The following is a 16,933-nucleotide window of genomic DNA, read 5'->3' as shown; positions in this document are numbered from 1 at the left end:
TTGTTGTTTGGAAGAATTTTGTTGACGTGACACAGAAACAAGCCACACATGAAGAGGTAACAGTGTTATTTATTCTTTTTTAAATAAAACAATCTTTTGAAAACAAAAGCTTAAAATTGAATATTCTATCTAACTGGCTCAACGTGTAAGGCCACTTCACTGTTCTCTGAACCAACTTAAGAACCTGCAGAACCCGTCCTGTTACGGACAAACCTCCAATTTGTTCCACGTAACGTAAGTGTACCATAAAAGTTTATTAAATGAGTTAATATGGCTTCAATTTTCCACTTCTTCCTATTGGCCGTGACACAAAGAAGCAACCCGCTCGCTGTTCTTTTCCTCCTCGGGAGGAAAGAAAAGTGCAAGCGATCTCTGAAAACATTCAAACATACAGCAGTAACAGTCAAACAAGCCGCGGCGAGTGCAAACATCAGCTCGTTCAGCCGCGTGAAGACGCCGCTTCATGCATTTTAACATACAGAGAATGAACGCGGAGGGAAAAGCCGTTCGATTTTTGGCACAACTTCGTGCAAACTACGTCGATAACATCTGAACGAGAACATTCCTGCAACGTCCCTTTAACATTCAGTCGCAAGACATAAAACTTGAACGTAACACCTGAACCCAAAATTGATGCGATCAGTCGGGCGACAAGCAAAAAGCGAGCACACGTCGGCTGTGGTCTTCAGCATGTTTGTTAGTCTTGAACGTCGGGTGGTGACCCACGACCCGACAGAACCGCGACGTCAGGAGGCGATTGGATCCTCCCGGTTCTCACAGTGATGTTCTTCTTTTATCTGGAGAGCTCGTTTCCAGTTTTACGTCATGCATGCGTCTCCGACTGACGAAGGCGTCAGGTTGGCTTTAGATCTGCGGGAGAAACGGACGTCAGCGATCACGAGAGGAGAAACCACGACTGTAACAGCCATGCTGGCTCAAGTGTCTCACCTATTGTGGGTCATGTGACTCTTGACCAGGTGTCCAGCAGCCAGAGCGGACATCAGCGAAAGCTCTCCTGCCAGCACGGTGGCGCAGACCACGCGGGCCAGCTGACGGGCGTTCTCGCCCGGCTGGTTGGAGCTGGTCCCCTGGACACCGAGCATCTGAAGACGGAGACGTTTTCTTTAAGTTTGGAGAACTTTAAATATCTTCAGAGGACATTTCTGTCTCGAGGCGGGGACGTTACCTGCAGACAGGCCTGCTGTGGCGGCAGGTTGGTGCCTCCTCCCACCGTGCCCAGCTCGATGGAGGGCATGGTGCAGCTGATGTACAGGTCGTCCCCTGCTGGACCGGCAGCCTCCATCAGAGTGATGCAGTTGGAGCTCCCCACAGTCTGAGCCGGGTCCTGAAACAAGCAGCAGGTGCAATCATCAGCCAGCATGAACAATTCAGGCTCTATGGAAGCCCAAAAATACTTACTACACTATATCACATACACAACTTACTATACTATATCACATACATGACTTTTTTCATCTCATGATTTCAACTTTTTTTTTATCTCAAAATTTTGACGTTTTTCGTCTCATAGCCGTCTCATAATTTGGACTTTTTTATCTCATAATTTTGATTTTTTATCTCAATTTTGAATTTTTAGTCTCATAATTTTGAATTTTTTTGTTGCATAATTTTGACTTTTTTTGTCACATAATTTTGACTTTTTATGTCTCATAATTTTAACTTTTATCTCATAATTTAGAATTTTTAGTCTCATAATTTTGACTTTTTTTGTCTCATAATTTTGAATTTTTAGTCTCATAATTTTAACTTTTTTTATTCATAATTTTGAATTTTTAGTCTCATAATTTTAACTTTTTTATCTCATAATTTTGAATTTTTTATCTCATAAATTTGAATTTTTAGTCTCATAATTTTGAATTTTTTTACACATAATTTAAACTTTTTTTAGTCTCAGTTTTGAATTTTTAGTCTCATAATTTTGAATTTTTTGTCTCATAATTTTGAATTTTTAGTGTCATAATTTGACTTTTTTTAGTCTCAATTTTGAACTTTTAGTCTCATAATTTTGAATTTTTTTACACATAATTTTAACTTTTTTATCTCATAATTTTGAATTTTTTATCTCATAAATTTGAATTTTTAGTCTCATAATTTTGAATTTTTTTACACATAATTTAAACTTTTTTTAGTCTCAGTTTTGAATTTTTAGTCTCATAATTTTGACTTTTTTTGTCTCATAATTTTGACCTTTTTTAGTCTCATAATTTTGAATTTTTAGTCTCATAATTTGACTTTTTTAGTCTCATAATTTTGACTTTTTTTAGTCTCATAATTTTGAACTTTTAGTCTCATAATTTTGACTTTTTTTGTCACATAATTTTGACTTTTTAGTCTCATAATTTTAACTTTTTCTACTCATATTTTTGAATTTTTAGTCTCATAATTTTAACTTTTTTAATCTTATAATTTTTAATTTTTTGTCTCATAATTTTAACTTTTTTTATTCTCAATTTTAACTTTTTTTAGCCTCATAATTTTGAATTTTTTATCTCATAATTTTGAATTTTTTTTAAATCTCATAATTGTCTCAAAATTCTAAATCAAGGCTGAGTTTTCATCTTTTGAAATGGGCTTCCATAGTCTACAGATCCATCTCACACACGTAGCTCGATCCATTACCTGCCCACAGGCGATGTAGATGGCTGCTACGATGTTGGCGGCGTGAGCGTTGAAGCCCCCGATGCTGCCGGCCATGGCCGAGCCCACCAGGTTCTTGTTGATGTTGAGCTCCACCAGAGCAGCCGTCGTGCTTTTCAACACCTGCAGAGACGTTCAAGGTTGTTTTAGTGAGACGAGTTTGGTTTTCTGGAGATGAACTGAACATAAACTTTGATCAGGAGTCTTCACCTCTTTGACCACGCTGGCCGGGATGGTGGCCTCGCACACGGCAGACTTTCCCCGGCCCATGATCCAGTTTATGGCGGCGGACTTCTTGTCGGTGCAGTAGTTGCCGCTGACCGCCAGAACATGCATGTCTGAAAACTGCTGCTGGAGTCTGTGCAGTGCCTGCTCGGTGCCCTGAGACAAGACAAAACACACACACACACACACACACACACACACACAGAGTTTACAGCTGGTGTTAACATCTCATCAAAGATAAGCAGAACGGTTCATGAACAAACTGTTCACACTGATTTTTTCTGCCCAGACTTCCTTAAAAATCATTTCAAGTTGTTGAGAACCTTCAGCCTAAACTTGGCGTACACCCAAATTCTCCCGTTCCTTCTTGTAAATGCGGCATTAAATTAAAAACAGGAAGTTTTTCCTTGTTAAAACAAAAACAAACTTGTATCAATTTGTCACAGCTGAATAAAAACAAATCATTTTGTGGAATGAGGAGAAACTTGTTTTCTTTGTTGGTCTCACTTCTCTTCAGCCTCCGCTTATAAAAACAAAGGATGAAGTCAAACAGGAATGATGTTTGCATCGATTTACATAGAGAGCGGGACAGCGAGCTCTGACAGGCGGTGACATTGTGATCGGATCACCCGGCTGTAAACAGACTGCAGGTGTTTACCTTAGACAGCATGTTCATGCCCATGGCGTCTCCCGTCGCAGACTGGAAGCGAATGTACAAGTTCCTCCCCGCCAGGCCGACCAAGAGCTTCTCCAACCGAGCAAACCTGCCGAGCAGAAAACATTCATGTGTGATGCGTAGGGCAGCAAAATAGTTTTTTTTAAATTGTATTATTTTGCATGGATGTTTGGATGTGATACAGTTTGTTCAAACCAATTGCTCCGCCCAATTTCCAGTTAATTCCCATAAATTCCCATTACTGCAGTTTCCATAATTCCCATGCAGTTTCTGATTTGGAATATTTCCAAAATTCCCCAGCTTAACTTAAGTTTGTAGAAAGTCACCACCTCTAATGGTGTGTAACATTTTCCAGACACCATCGGGCAGTTTTTGAAGACATGTTTTTCACACGTTATCTGACAGAAAGCGTCGGAGTGTCGGGAAATCAGGGGCCACAGGTCGAGCTTCCCGGCGGCCCCTCTGTCCGTGTTTCAAACTCACCTGCTGGTCTGCTCGAAAGCCTCTTTGATCACGTTGAATCCGTCCGAGGTCTCGAGCCAGGCTTTGACCTCTGCCGCCCGGCAGGCCGAGGGCAGCCTCACCACAGGACCCCTGGTCATGCTGTCGGCGAGGATGCTGCTGCGGCAGCCTCCGCTCAGCTGGACAGGAAACACAGCAGAGTCAGCACACACACACAGTCAACAACAGCTCATATCAAATCAAATCAAATCAAATCAATTTTATTTGTATAGCCCAAAGTCACAAAGTACATTTGCCTCAGAGGGCTTTACAATCTGTACAGGGAGTGACACCCTCTGTCCTTAGACCCTCGGTTCGAGTGAGGAAAAACTTGCCCACAAAAACCCTTTTATATCAGACGCCTCCCCTCGCTTACAGAAAGAGCCCTGCATCCTCTGTTAGTGCTGGCTACCAGGCAGCCCTCGGTGGTCGCCATAGGAACGTAAAACTGCTTCTCGTCCAACAGAAGCGGACCGGCCACTCCTACTGGGACCGGCATGTAGCCGATCACGTTCTCGCAGCACGTTCCCATCACCTGCAGGGCAGGCAGGAACACAGGGTCATACGGAGTGAATGAAGCTGCAGCATCAACACACAAACACTAATATTCATAAGACACCTGCAGCACACACACCACACACACGTGCTGCTGATACCTTAGCGTAGTCGTAGTCTTTGTAAGGCAGAAAAGTCAGGGCGGACTGAACAGGCAGCTTCGGGGACAGCAATTCCCTCCTGATGGCGACGCCTCTCTCCGGAGTGTCGAGGACGGATTCGAGTTTGTAGTTGAGGATGTTACGTGAGGCCACCAGGTTCATCACCTCGTTATTGCTCAGAAAACCGGCACCCCTCTGCAGAGCAACGAGGGGAGACCAGTCAGACAAACGTAGAACAAAACATCTTTGCACACGTTGATGAGATTTCCATCTTACCTGAGGATCTGAGAGGATGGCCATACATTCTTCAAGTGGCCGAGGCTCTGCACTGCAGCGGCTTTGAGGATCGCAAGGCGTCGGACCGAGAGGCTCGGTGGGAACAGAGGCTGCCGGAGGCTGAGTCGCTTCTGCTGCGGGGGAATCAGAGAGACGCGTTGAGCCGGAAAGCAGTCACAGCAGCGAGTCGGACATTATAAAGCTAGCAGGGCCAATTAGAAGTCTCACCCTTCTCTCTGAACGCCGTGCCGGCCTCAGGGGACGGCTTCGAGTCGGAGACAGCCAACGAGGTCTGGTTGGTTGCTAAGGTACCGTTTGCAACCTTCTGGGATTTCAGTGCTGGGAAGTCTGGCCTGCAGCAGTCTCCTGTCGCTCGGGGCGGAGGAGCACTGATAATGGGACTCTTGAGGGAGAAGGAAGACTCCGTCTCCGTTTGCTCAAAGAAGACGTACTTCACGGCCAGGAGCAGGGCGAGGCCGAGCGTGATCACCTGCTCCATGCTGAAAGAGGTGAACGTCAGCGTGTTACAACACGGGAGGCGATGACAGGCTCTGTGCTTTGTTTAAACGCTCTGATGCTGTACCTGGTGATCTTCAGGGGCAACATGGTACCATCAGATTTCAGTCGTTCAGCTATCTGTCCCTCCACCGTGCGGTTCTGACCCGGATGTTCAGCCGCTAGTCGAGAGTGAGCGTGAACCAGGGCCAGACCCAGAGACTGAGGAGCACAACATCAAACACAGATCATAGTTAGGAGTCACCTTCAGAGGCAGCAGACAGTGTCAGCAGAGATGAACACAGTTCTCACCATGATGATTTTAACCCTCTGCGTCACAGGGTTGGGCTTGTTGTCCTCTTCTTCAGCCAGCACACGGGCAAAGTGGCTAAGCTGCCAGATCGGACGACCCTCGCGACTTTCTCTGGACAGCTACACGTTAAAACACACACACACACAAATGTGAGATGCAAGAACTCATTTCAACATTTCCGTTCCCACGTTACACATTCATTCATTCGTTATTTACCTCCAGGACCAGAGAGACGCACGCAGGGAAGAAGGTCATGAAGACGAAGTAATTGGCCAGGACGGACATGCAGCCGAAGCAGCACATGATCTCTAACTGAGGCACACCTGGACAAAACAGCTCTGATTTAATTTGACAATCAAATCAGCGTCGTTACTGAGAGATTCAATAAAAAGAACGTCGCTGTCACCTGACATGGTGCCGACCCCGATGACCAGACACTCGACCAGAGCGTCCAGGGTGAAGGTGGGGCCCAGGATGGCCATCCCCTGGGAGATGTTCTCCCTCACCTCCTCCTGCCAACACACAACACACGAGTCGGTAACACCTCGCCGATCAACAGACTGTGTTTCGGCTACAGTTTGCACAAACAGAGCGAGTTTTATTACCTGAGAGTTCGAGCTGAGGGCAAACTTGGCCAACGTGCAGGCTTTGGAGAGGTCGATGAGCAGGAGGAAGAACGGCAGAGCTTCACTGCACGAAGAAGAGAGGAATGTCAGTCAGTGTCACGTTTCAACGCTGCCTCTGTCTGCGACAATGTAAAGCTTGTCGGTTCACATATTCTGAAGTGGGTATGTGTCAGGTATTTGTTGTCATTTGATGATCACAGGTTTAGCTCGTCTACCGCCGCCTCGAGCTGCAGCAACTTGTTAAACAGCTAAACATGTTTTAAAGGAGTATTTATTGGCAGAAATTGAATCTAATATTCATTGTTTTTGTTACCTTTAAAATAAGAATAGTTATGTTTTTGTTGCTTTTTATATCTACAGTGAGAGCGGGTCCTCTAACGTGGAGTCCAGCCATTTTTCTACAGTAGCTCAGAAGGGACAAACACAACAAACGCTGACTGGGTCTTGGGATGTAACGATGCATCGTGACACGATTTAAAAATCGGTACAAATGCCGGTTGACAGAAAAAAATGAGTCGCGATTCTTGGCGAGTGCGAGATGTGTTCTTTTTCTTACGTTATCTTAAAAAAAGTCACTGGTTGGTGATTCATTTGTTCAACGTCAGACGTCAAGTCACGTGACTTTATGTCACTACATAGGTACGGAGCACAGAGCGAGGGAAGACATGGTGACGGTAGAAAACAGAGGACGCACCAAGCAGTTTGAAATCATTTTGGATTCCCTATATACACAAATACAACCGTGAGACAAAACCAAAACAGCATGGAAATATTGCAAGAGACCGCAACATGCAGCAGCAACACGAGCAACATGCAGCAGCATATCAGCCGCCACCTCGAGATAAAAACTGCACATCACACCAGTTAACAGCAGTTTACTGTGAGAGTGTTTCTAAAGAAAGGAGATATCTGTCATGTGTTTTGTTGTCTAAGATGTAAGTTGCACTTTTTTATAAGAGAACACAAACTGTTTGAGAGTTTCTGTAAAGAAAGCACCTGAGATGTTTTTCCCTACAAATAAAAAGATCATTTTATTTGGTCAGAATTTGTCTGTAGCTCATTTTGATTTTTTTTTTAAAATCGTATCGCGAACCGTATCGAGTCGTGAGTCGAGTTGTATCGTCACATCCCTAAAAACTAGTGTTGCGTAGATCAACAGAAAAGCTCCAGGTCGAGGTAAAGCGTTGCACACAGTCTAAATATAGCGCACGCTTTTAGTGCCGACTACTACTGTGAATAAATACCTCACACGACCCCGTTTCAACCTCCCCGTGACACTTTTTAATCACAGTTGAATCTGACTGCTCGCGATTAACCTCGAGGGCAGCACAGCTTCAGTTTACCCATCATGTCTCTTAGATATGGAAGTGTTAAACAGAATCTAAAACACTTAGAGGGCAGCATATATAACCTTCAGTTTGACCTCACTGCCAGACTTCTAACGTATTCAAGCTCAAAGACAGCTGGTGAATTTACACTTACTTCAGACCTGTCAGCTCTTTCCCAAAGAAGTGGATGACCACTGTACTGAAAACAAAGCTGGAAAACACAGTGAACAAGCCTGCGATACCTGTAGGGAGACAAAAAAAAAAAACAAACATTACACCCCAAATAAGATCAGAGGCTGGCAAATTAGCTTTTCAGTTTTATGCACCCACTAAATGGAACCATCTGCAAGAGACACTGAAATTAGACAAACTTGTGTCCGTAAACCGTTTTAAAGTTTTAATACATGGTATGGGAAATATACAGTGTTCTTGCTTTAACTGATCTTGCTTTAAACTGTTTTAAACTGTGTTTTTGATCTTGTTTAAACTTGTTTTAACTGGTTTTATCTGTTTTAACTTGATCTTGTTTTAACTGTTAACTGTCAACCGTTTGGGCTATTTATTGTATATTGTTTGTGTTTGTTGTGATCAGGGCATTGCTGTAAAAGAGCAATTTGCTCAGTCAAGGTTTCCCTGAATAAAGAACGGAAATATATTAAATATACACTGTGTGTCGCATTTTTATTCTAAAAAAAAAAAAGGTGAGTGATGTATGAAGCAGGGTCACACTGACCCAGGATATATTTGGATCCCAGTTGTCGCAGATTCTTGAACTGGAAGTAGATGTAAACGATGGCCATGCAGCGCGTGACTGTCAGGATGATTACGTCACTGCTGTGGACTTTCTGGAAGAAAACACACGGACACTTGCTTACAATTTTGGGGGATGATCTGCCACACCACCCTCCACCTCCTCCATCACCTCCTGCCTGTGTGTGTGTGTGTGTGTGACTCACCTCCTCCACTTTGGGGCACTCGTTCCAGCTGCACATCTGGTTACTGGCAGCCAGGCTGTTCATGGACATCAAGCAGACGGTGAGGGCGAGGGTGCCCACGATCACCTCCCACGGGTGGGAGGCGACCAGCAGGCCGTGGAGCCGGAACAGACGGGCCAGCATGGTGTCAGGACGCCTTCCTGTTACCAAGGGCAACCTGTGTGAAGGAACGAGAGCCAGTTAACGCCGAAGCTAACCTCATAAATTTTAGTCGTTATTCGCTTTAATACAACATTAAAACATATATAAGTGTATGACAGGGTAGCTTATGGTTGTATACTGACAGTTACTACAGTTAAAGTTGATTAGTATCTCAGCTTTAGTCGCATTATAACAGTTAGCTCTGGCTACGTTAGCTGTCACACCCGGTGTTTCGGTTTGGCGAGCGACCGTGTTAACCGGAGACCTTTTTTATTTTATTTTATTTTTACCTAAAAGCATTTATAGTGGTCGTAGCTACGACAGCCGTTCAAAGACGAAAACCAGCGGTGCTTTAATATATATTAACACTGTAACGTTAATGAATAAAAAGGCATTCACGAGACGTGACAAGCACCAGTTAACACGGTCGCTCGTTAAACCGAAACACCCCCATGGAGGAGGAATAGCTGACTTGTCACAAGCCCGCGCAAACCAAGGTCATTTAGCGCCCTACGCGTCAGAACAGCCTCATAGTTCATAGTGTGATAAAATATTAAAGTCACGTACTTCCAAACGTGAGTTTCTCCGCGGTCAGAGAGTCCTCTGCGTCATCTTTAAGCCGTTAGTTGATAAAGCTAACCCGCTCTATCCTGACGCAACCGAACCAAGATGGCGACGCGGAGACCTCCGACGTCATACTAACGTCCGTTAACTGTACGTCATGACAGGGGGCGTGGCTGAAGCTGGGGGAGACTTTCAAAATAAAATGTTCAAAATAAAATGTTTATTTCTTTATATATATGTTTGTTTTCTTACACACAAATTCTGGGAGTATTATGTTAATATTATTAATATTTACAAAAGATTTTAAAAAGATAATATGAATATGATATGGATTGAATCAACAGACAAAATAAGAAGAGATACTAAAACATTTTTTCACTCTGTTTTTATTTACATGCATTTTTTAACCCTCAAACACACAGTACAAGTACAAGGCTCATAGACATGCAAATGTGGAGAGAGATGGGACCCTCGAGCAGTGTGAGGGGGGGGGGGGGGGGGGGGGGGGGGGGGGGGGTTCGGGTCTGCTCAAGGGCACCTGGGCAGGTGAACTGGCACCTCTCCCTACCAGTCCACCTTCCATATTTTTGGTCCATGCTGGACTTGAACCAGCCACCCCCTCCGGTTCCCAAGCCAAGTCTCTTGGACTGAGCTACTGCCGCTGAGCTTTTAAGAATAGCTCCCGTATTTGTTTTGTTTGTTTGTTTGTTTGTTGTTGTGTTGTTGTTGTTTTTGTTTGTTTTTTTGTTGTTTGTTTTTTTTTGTCCTCCTCGTTACTCAGGTTTGATAATTTGTTCTGGTCATGCATTGTTGAATACCTAAAAACAAAACAGTAACTCTGTACTGTACTGTATATATATATAATATATATATATATATAATATATATATATATATAAATATTATTATATATAGGATAATACTATCTATATTTATATAGATAATCATCTCTATATCTTAGGCGCTACCTACCTATATGCTGAGCATTTCTTAATTGCTTGTCTTTCTCCCTGTGGTCCAATTCATCCCAAGCCATCTTAATTAGGTGTAGGTGAGGTGATGGTGGTCAGATCATGTGATGCAGCACTCTTCTTGGTCAAACATCCCTGACATAGCCTGGAGGTGTGTTTTGGGGATCACTGTCCAGTTGGAAAACAATTGAAGGTCCCACTAAGCAAACCAGATACAAATGCTGCGATAGCCACGTTGGTTAAGTGTGCCTTGATTTTTTAAAAATAAATTACCAACAGTGTCACCAGCCCTTCCTCTATAGTTCACAGTGGGAACCACACATGTAGACATTATCTGTTCACCTACCCTGAGTCTCACACTCAGGGTAGGACACAGCATTGGGGCCAAAATCTGGACTCACCAGACCAAAGTCTGGATTTCCACTGGTCTAATCTTCATTCCTTGTGTCTCTTGGCGCAAGCAATTCTCCTCCTCTTCTTCTTCTTGTGGTTTCTTTGCAGCAATTTGGCCATGAAGGCCGTTTGAACAGTTGATGTTGAAATGTGTCTGCTAGCTGAACTCTGTGAAGAATGTGGACTCCGATCTGAGATGCCGTTAATTGGTAATTACTAACCGCAATGAACTTTGAGAAGAGTTAAATCTGGGGCAACCTGACTTGGCTGTAGGATCAATCATCCAAAAGGCTTCTTCACTTCTGACCCATTCAGAAGGCGGTTATCCCAGAATGTTGCATAAGATGTCTACAAAGAAGGTGGATGAGAAACGAAACACAGAACCACGTCCACTTGTCCCAGATTTAACTCTTCTCAAAGAAAGCTGACCTGGACGACTGACAACCTTCACTGTAATGAACTCTGCAGCAGAGGTAACTCTTGGTCTTCCTGTTTTGTCGTGTGATTTTGGTTTTCGCAACTCTACTTGAAAACAAACTCAACGTTTTTGAAATTTTCAAGAGACGGACATTTGTCATACAAACCACAAGCTAGGTTGAGGCTGCATTCATTCTAAGGGAAGTGTGGTAAGAAATGTTACAATGTCACAAGTTTTGTAATTTCAGAGTTTGTTGATCTACCTCCACATCTACCTCCGCAGGTATCACGACGCCGGTTATCACCTGTCTCTGTTAACACTGATGTTTACAGCTTGTTAAACGCTATGCCAAGACACATAACCAGATAATCACATCCATGAAAGAAGCACTGAGGTGAGACAAAACATTCAGTTGATGGTACCTGCAGGGAAAATCAATTACAGAGAAAAATAAGTGAAACGTAAATAATATGATCACATACCTCAAACATAAGAAGCTCTAAAAAAGTAAAATAAGTGTCACATTATTGCAAACTCAGGACTTTTGTCAGGATCTGTTTTATATACAACACACACCTATTAATTGAAAACCATTCAAGGTGACTGAAGTGTTAATCTATAACGCAGAGAGTAATAAAAATTCAAAAGAAATTACTAATAAATCAACGAGAAGTCGCGACCAAACAAGCAGTACAGGTTTACTTCCCTGTTGGAAACTTACAATGAGTCATTCCACCAGCCCACACAGGCTCTCTTTCTATCTGGATGAACATTACGTTGACTTCCTGCAGGTACAGTTTCCATATTTCAGACTTGTGCTTGTAAAAATCCTGTTTTCATATTTGCTTTGAATGAAAGCCAATCATACGGACATCAGAGAAATAAACCTATTCCCTTTTAAGTCTTGGATAAATAACTGCACTTTATTCTCTCCCAGAAAGAACACAATCTGTTTCACCCATCTTTGACCTGTCTCTAATGCAAAACTACGGTAGATTGGAGTAAATGTCAAAGTCAAAAAGCTTCTTTACTAAATGTTTAACTGTTTTACACAAATAAAATGTAGGATTTATATCTACATTTCTTTTTGTGTGTCAAACTCCAAAAGGAATTTCCTAAATTAAGACCAAATGTTGTCTCCTAAAACTCACCCCTGAGGAATATTTGAACAAAACAAGACGGATATTTATTCAACGCTGGTAATCCAGAATACATTTATTTTTTACTCGGTGGAGCCAGCAGAACCTGTCTGACGTTAAAACAACTGACTCCAGTGTCAATTTTACTTCAGTGAAACATTTTTAATACATTTTTTCTGTCATTGCCTTTCACTCTCAGTCTAATTCCTCTGTTCTCTGTTGGAAGCTCTCATATGACAGAGGATAATCAGGGAAGGAATTCAGTTGTACACATTTCCTCTTTGCCCTGGCAGTTACAACAACAATTGTGTCCACATGCCACTTTGCAAGACAAGAAAAGTGAGTTTTTTTGCAAGCAGCCCCAGTTTCTATGAACACATACAGTCTCTCCCTCTCTTCTTTTAGTGAGTTCAGATGACTCCAGCCACGGGATTTTAATTCATCCCCTTTAATCAGCTGCAGGGAGACATGTAATTTGCGCATAGCTCCAACCTCCTCACTGAGTTATCTGTATAACTCTCACAACATGCAACAGGTCTTGTGTGTGTGAACACATATCTCAGATATAAAATGGGAAAAAAAAAAAAAAAAACATTTTGGCCCCTCCCTCTCTTTCTGGGTTGTCACAGCGCACCGTTGTCCTCTAGTTACTGACACACAGTGACTCAGACTGTTACTCAAAGCGTGATGTAGCTTTTTATGCTCTCTTCTTTTAAATCATATCTTTGGTTAAACCATGTGGAAACTTCACTCTCGTGCTGCAGTTCACTGGGAGCTGATAAAGTCAACAGGCACCGCGCCAGCCGTGCGTAAAGACGTGGAGCGGCACGAAGGATAAATGTATATAAATGTTCTTATTTCTCCTCACGTCGGTAAGTTGCCTCTCCTGTTTATTTTATAAAAGATTAATTGTGTGTAAAAACAGAAACGCCTGCATGAAAAAAAAAATGTCCTCGTTTTTCTACAACTTTAAGGGTGTGACTTGGTGAAACGGTTTGCAAGGCTGACCGGCACCCGCGTATGGAGCAAGGTGAGCGTGCATTTAATAAAAAGTCTGTGCGTAAAGAAGAATGCGTTTGATCCCAATTCAAATGTGGAATAAAGGTGTAAAGGTGGAGAATAAGAGGGCAACAATCCGGAAACTTGAAAAGATATCGCAGATATTCTCAACTAAGCTTATTCCACACGGCAGAAACCTGTATTCATGCTGCAGTTTAAAGAAATTCATACAGGATAAAATAGAATTTGTAATGACAGATTGTTCATTTTACAGTAGACACTGTCATATAACGGGAGAACCTTTATTCATGTGGTATTTTCATGTCAATTATATGGTAAAAACGTGTAATTATAGGGTAAAACGTCAGCCTTAAACGTGAAATCAACAGTACTGCCATCTCTTTCCTGTAATACTGTTGACATTTTGGTTAAATTCTGGCAATCACAGTTGACAGATTCTTGCAATAAGAACAACATTTTTTTTAAATGATAAAAGTTGCCAAGGTGAAGTGTGAGAGAGATAATATTTACCACACTGAAGGGGTGAGGATAGGCAAACTACATTTATTATATGTAAGATACTTTACATTTGTGGTGGACACTGTAAACAAAGAGAAGTCAAAGATACAAATTAGTATTTGCATACCGCATACATCACCTATGTTGGAAAGTAGATCTGTTTATTTAGAGAGGATTCAGTAAGCCTGAGGTAGGTCAGCTTTATGCGTACGCAAACTGTGGACTGAGCTGTTACAGTGAAACCCTTCTTACAACAAAGTTCCAACAGTAAGTAAATATGACTTAAGTAAAAAAAAAAAGAAAAACAGTTCATCTACCGGCTAAACTGGCATGTCATGACAGTTTGAGTTATGACAGCTTCTGTAAGTAAATACAACTCAACTGAAAAACACAATCCAGCTCATGAACGAGTGATTTCATGTCCTGTCACATTTCTGTGAAATCATTCACAGTGAGAGTCACAGCACAAAACTGAAACATGACTCACAAACTGAACACGTTTCTTCTACAAGAAACTCAACCTGCATCCGAACTCACGCAATGTCAATGCGTAAAGTCCCCACGGAGGACAGTCTCAGCTGCAAAGCACCTGTGACCTGCGTGCATCTCTTTCCAGAACACGGTAATTAAAAATACTCCCTGTATACCGTAAAGATTCCCAGATTGTTGCTTCCTTATTCACTAATTTGACATGTAGTTTTCTTTGTGCTCAGATTTCATGAACTTTTATGTTGAAAAGTTTTGGTTTCTGTTCCCTCTCACCGTGCACTTTCTCTTCTTTCACCACAGAATGAGTACGAGATGTTCATTATTCAGACCAAGAAGCTTCATGCGTTCATTGCTGTCACTGCTGGCTCTGTGTCTCCTGCTGTTGAGCCTGATATACAGCTTCATCGCTGATTTGTCACCTACCTCAAGGGTTTTAAATGGCATCCAGACAGTTCACAGACACAATATTAACTGTGAGGCCATCTATGACATGGACCCGGTGGAGGTGGGTAAATCCCTGATCATCAGACGGAACAAAGTTGTGGAGGACACAGATGAAAGTCTGGTTAACTTCACCTCAGATTGCCCTTTGTTCACCAAGTCCAGAGGTTATGATGACATTTGTGTGTCGGAGGAAGAGAAACACTTCCCTCTTGCTTATTCAATGGTTGTGCATAAATCTGCATGGATGGTAGAAAGACTCATCAAGGTGCTGTACTCGCCCAGTAACATCTACTGCATCCACTACGATCAGAAGTCTTCACCTGAATTCATCTCCGCCATGGAGGGGTTAGCCCGTTGTTTGCCCAACGTCTTCATCGCCTCCAAGCGGGAGTCTGTCGTTTATGCCAGCATCAGTCGATTGAAAGCTGACCTCAACTGCATGTCGGACCTTCTGGGGTCAGAAGTCAAGTGGAAATATATCATCAACCTCTGTGGGCAGGATTTCCCGCTCAAGTCCAACATTGAGCTGGTGTCAGAACTGAAGAAGCTGAACGGAGCTAATATGCTGGAGACAAGCCGACCCACCCAAGTTAAGAAGGAAAGGTTCACCTTTCACTATGAGCCGAAGGAGGTCAGCTTTGAATATCAACAACTTCCAGTGAGAACTGCGCAGTTAAAATCCCCCCCGCCGCACGGCATTGAGGTGTTCTCCGGCAATGCCTACTTTGTCTTATCACGGGCCTTTGTTGAGTACACGAGCCGCTCGATCGTGGTGAAGGATTTTCTGGCCTGGTCTGAGGACACCTACTCCCCGGATGAACACTTCTGGGCCACGCTTGTGCGACTGGAAGGTGTACCCGCTGCGGTGCCCAGAAACCAGCCTGATATCACTGACCTGATGAGTAAGACCAGGCTAGTGAAGTGGCAATACCTGGAGGGGAACCTATACCCACCTTGCACGGGGACCCACATTCGCAGCGTTTGTATTTACGGTGCAGCAGAATTGCGGTGGTTACTCAATTATGGTCACTGGTTCGCCAACAAGTTTGACTTTAACGTGGACCCGGTTCTAATTCAGTGCCTCGAGGAGAAGCTGGCGGAAAAGCAAAAGTTATTTCAATCAGCGACATCTAACACTTGTAAAGGTTAACCAGAAAACTGTGGAGCAGCAATGATTAACTGATCAGTCAATCAACAGAAAATTAAAGGTCCAGTGGGTAGGATTTAGTGCCATCTAATGGTCAAGTTTCAGATTGCAATCAACTGAAAATCTGTCACCTCTCCCACTTGATTCAAGCATGAAGGAGAAACTACATTGGCCGTGAAACTTGGGAAAAAATGTGAAAGGTCATATGTAGAGCTAGTGTTTGGATTGTCCCTGTGGGTTGCTGTAGAAACACGATTCAACATAGCGGACTCCGTAGACAACGCTCCTTCTGTACTGTAGATATAAAAGGCTCATTCTAAGGTAACATAAACATCTTGAAAACATAGTTATGATGATTATATTCCACTTCTGTCTATAGATACCCGTAAATGTTACACACTGGACCTTTAATCTGCAATATTTTTGATAGATGATTTGATGTTTTGGTGATTTTTCAAGCTTCTCGAACAGAAGAATCTGTGTTTTTTGGGGAGATTTTGCTTGGTGTTGGTCAGAAAATATCTTTGATTTCGTCATCTTGCATTTTTTAAAGTGAAGGGAATTTTTTTACCAACATTTTTGCAAGTTGCAGCCTTGCTAAAATATGCAACATCCGACAAAAACTGTGTTTATTAAAACATGGCATTGGAGAAATAGATTTTTACTGACATTCAGTCTAAATTCAGCCAATTTCAGAGGCTTTAATCTTTTTCTTTTAAAGACATTTTGAGACCAGCGTGAATGTAGTGCCAGCATTTTGTAATCTTAAATCAATAAATCATATCACGGCACTTACCCGTCAATCAAGCAATCATGCTCTTAATCCTGCATAACTTTAAGCCTTAATATAAGTTGAACAGGTGATTCTATAAATCCTCAGTACAGTTGTCATGAACGGGGAAATTAACTATAGAAACTGTTTTTTGTACCAGGCTGGAAACATGTTTATTTCTGCTGTGAA

At 42.6% G+C, this 16,933-nt stretch overlaps 2 protein-coding genes across 4 annotated transcripts; one reads left to right on the top strand and one right to left on the bottom strand.

Annotated features, from left to right (window-relative positions):
• Window positions 1-51: 51 nt before the first annotated feature.
• LOC104926606 (3-hydroxy-3-methylglutaryl-coenzyme A reductase) lies at window positions 52-9,599 on the bottom strand. 2 transcript variants are annotated; one of them, XM_010740493.3, is made up of 20 exons: window positions 9,458-9,599; window positions 8,711-8,906; window positions 8,488-8,599; window positions 7,909-7,996; window positions 6,406-6,490; window positions 6,207-6,312; window positions 6,017-6,123; window positions 5,800-5,919; window positions 5,576-5,709; window positions 5,221-5,492; window positions 4,993-5,126; window positions 4,717-4,911; window positions 4,437-4,595; window positions 4,043-4,200; window positions 3,542-3,647; window positions 2,869-3,039; window positions 2,641-2,781; window positions 1,187-1,345; window positions 949-1,103; window positions 52-870 (listed from the first exon to the last, which is right to left on the bottom strand). In XM_010740493.3, exons 2-20 carry the CDS (start codon window positions 8,870-8,872, stop codon window positions 819-821), a joined length of 2,616 nt encoding a protein of 871 aa, XP_010738795.2. In that variant the 5' UTR covers window positions 8,873-8,906; window positions 9,458-9,599; the 3' UTR covers window positions 52-818. The 2 variants fall into 2 exon arrangements, with proteins under 2 accessions (XP_010738795.2, XP_019120452.1); XM_019264907.2 differs by having other exon boundaries at window positions 4,993-5,123.
• Window positions 9,600-12,988: 3,389 nt separating this feature from the next.
• Window positions 12,989-16,682, top strand: LOC104926605 (beta-1,3-galactosyl-O-glycosyl-glycoprotein beta-1,6-N-acetylglucosaminyltransferase 4). Of its 2 annotated transcripts, XM_010740492.3 has the most exons (3): window positions 12,989-13,246; window positions 13,349-13,404; window positions 14,682-16,682. In XM_010740492.3, the coding sequence occupies exon 3, from the start codon at window positions 14,683-14,685 to the stop codon at window positions 15,973-15,975; it is 1,293 nt and encodes a 430-aa protein (XP_010738794.2). In that variant the 5' UTR covers window positions 12,989-13,246; window positions 13,349-13,404; window position 14,682; the 3' UTR covers window positions 15,976-16,682. The 2 variants fall into 2 exon arrangements, with proteins under 2 accessions (XP_010738794.2, XP_027137724.1); XM_027281923.1 differs by lacking the exons at window positions 12,989-13,246; window positions 13,349-13,404 and adding an exon at window positions 13,416-14,514.
• The last annotated feature ends 251 nt before the right edge of the window (window positions 16,683-16,933 follow it).

The sequence above is a fragment of the Larimichthys crocea genome, chromosome IX, assembly GCF_000972845.2.
Source record: "Larimichthys crocea isolate SSNF chromosome IX, L_crocea_2.0, whole genome shotgun sequence".
Lineage (NCBI taxonomy): Eukaryota > Metazoa > Chordata > Actinopteri > Sciaenidae > Larimichthys > Larimichthys crocea.
Note: the sequence above shows the minus strand (reverse complement) of the source record. Positions and strands in the feature narration are given on the sequence as shown.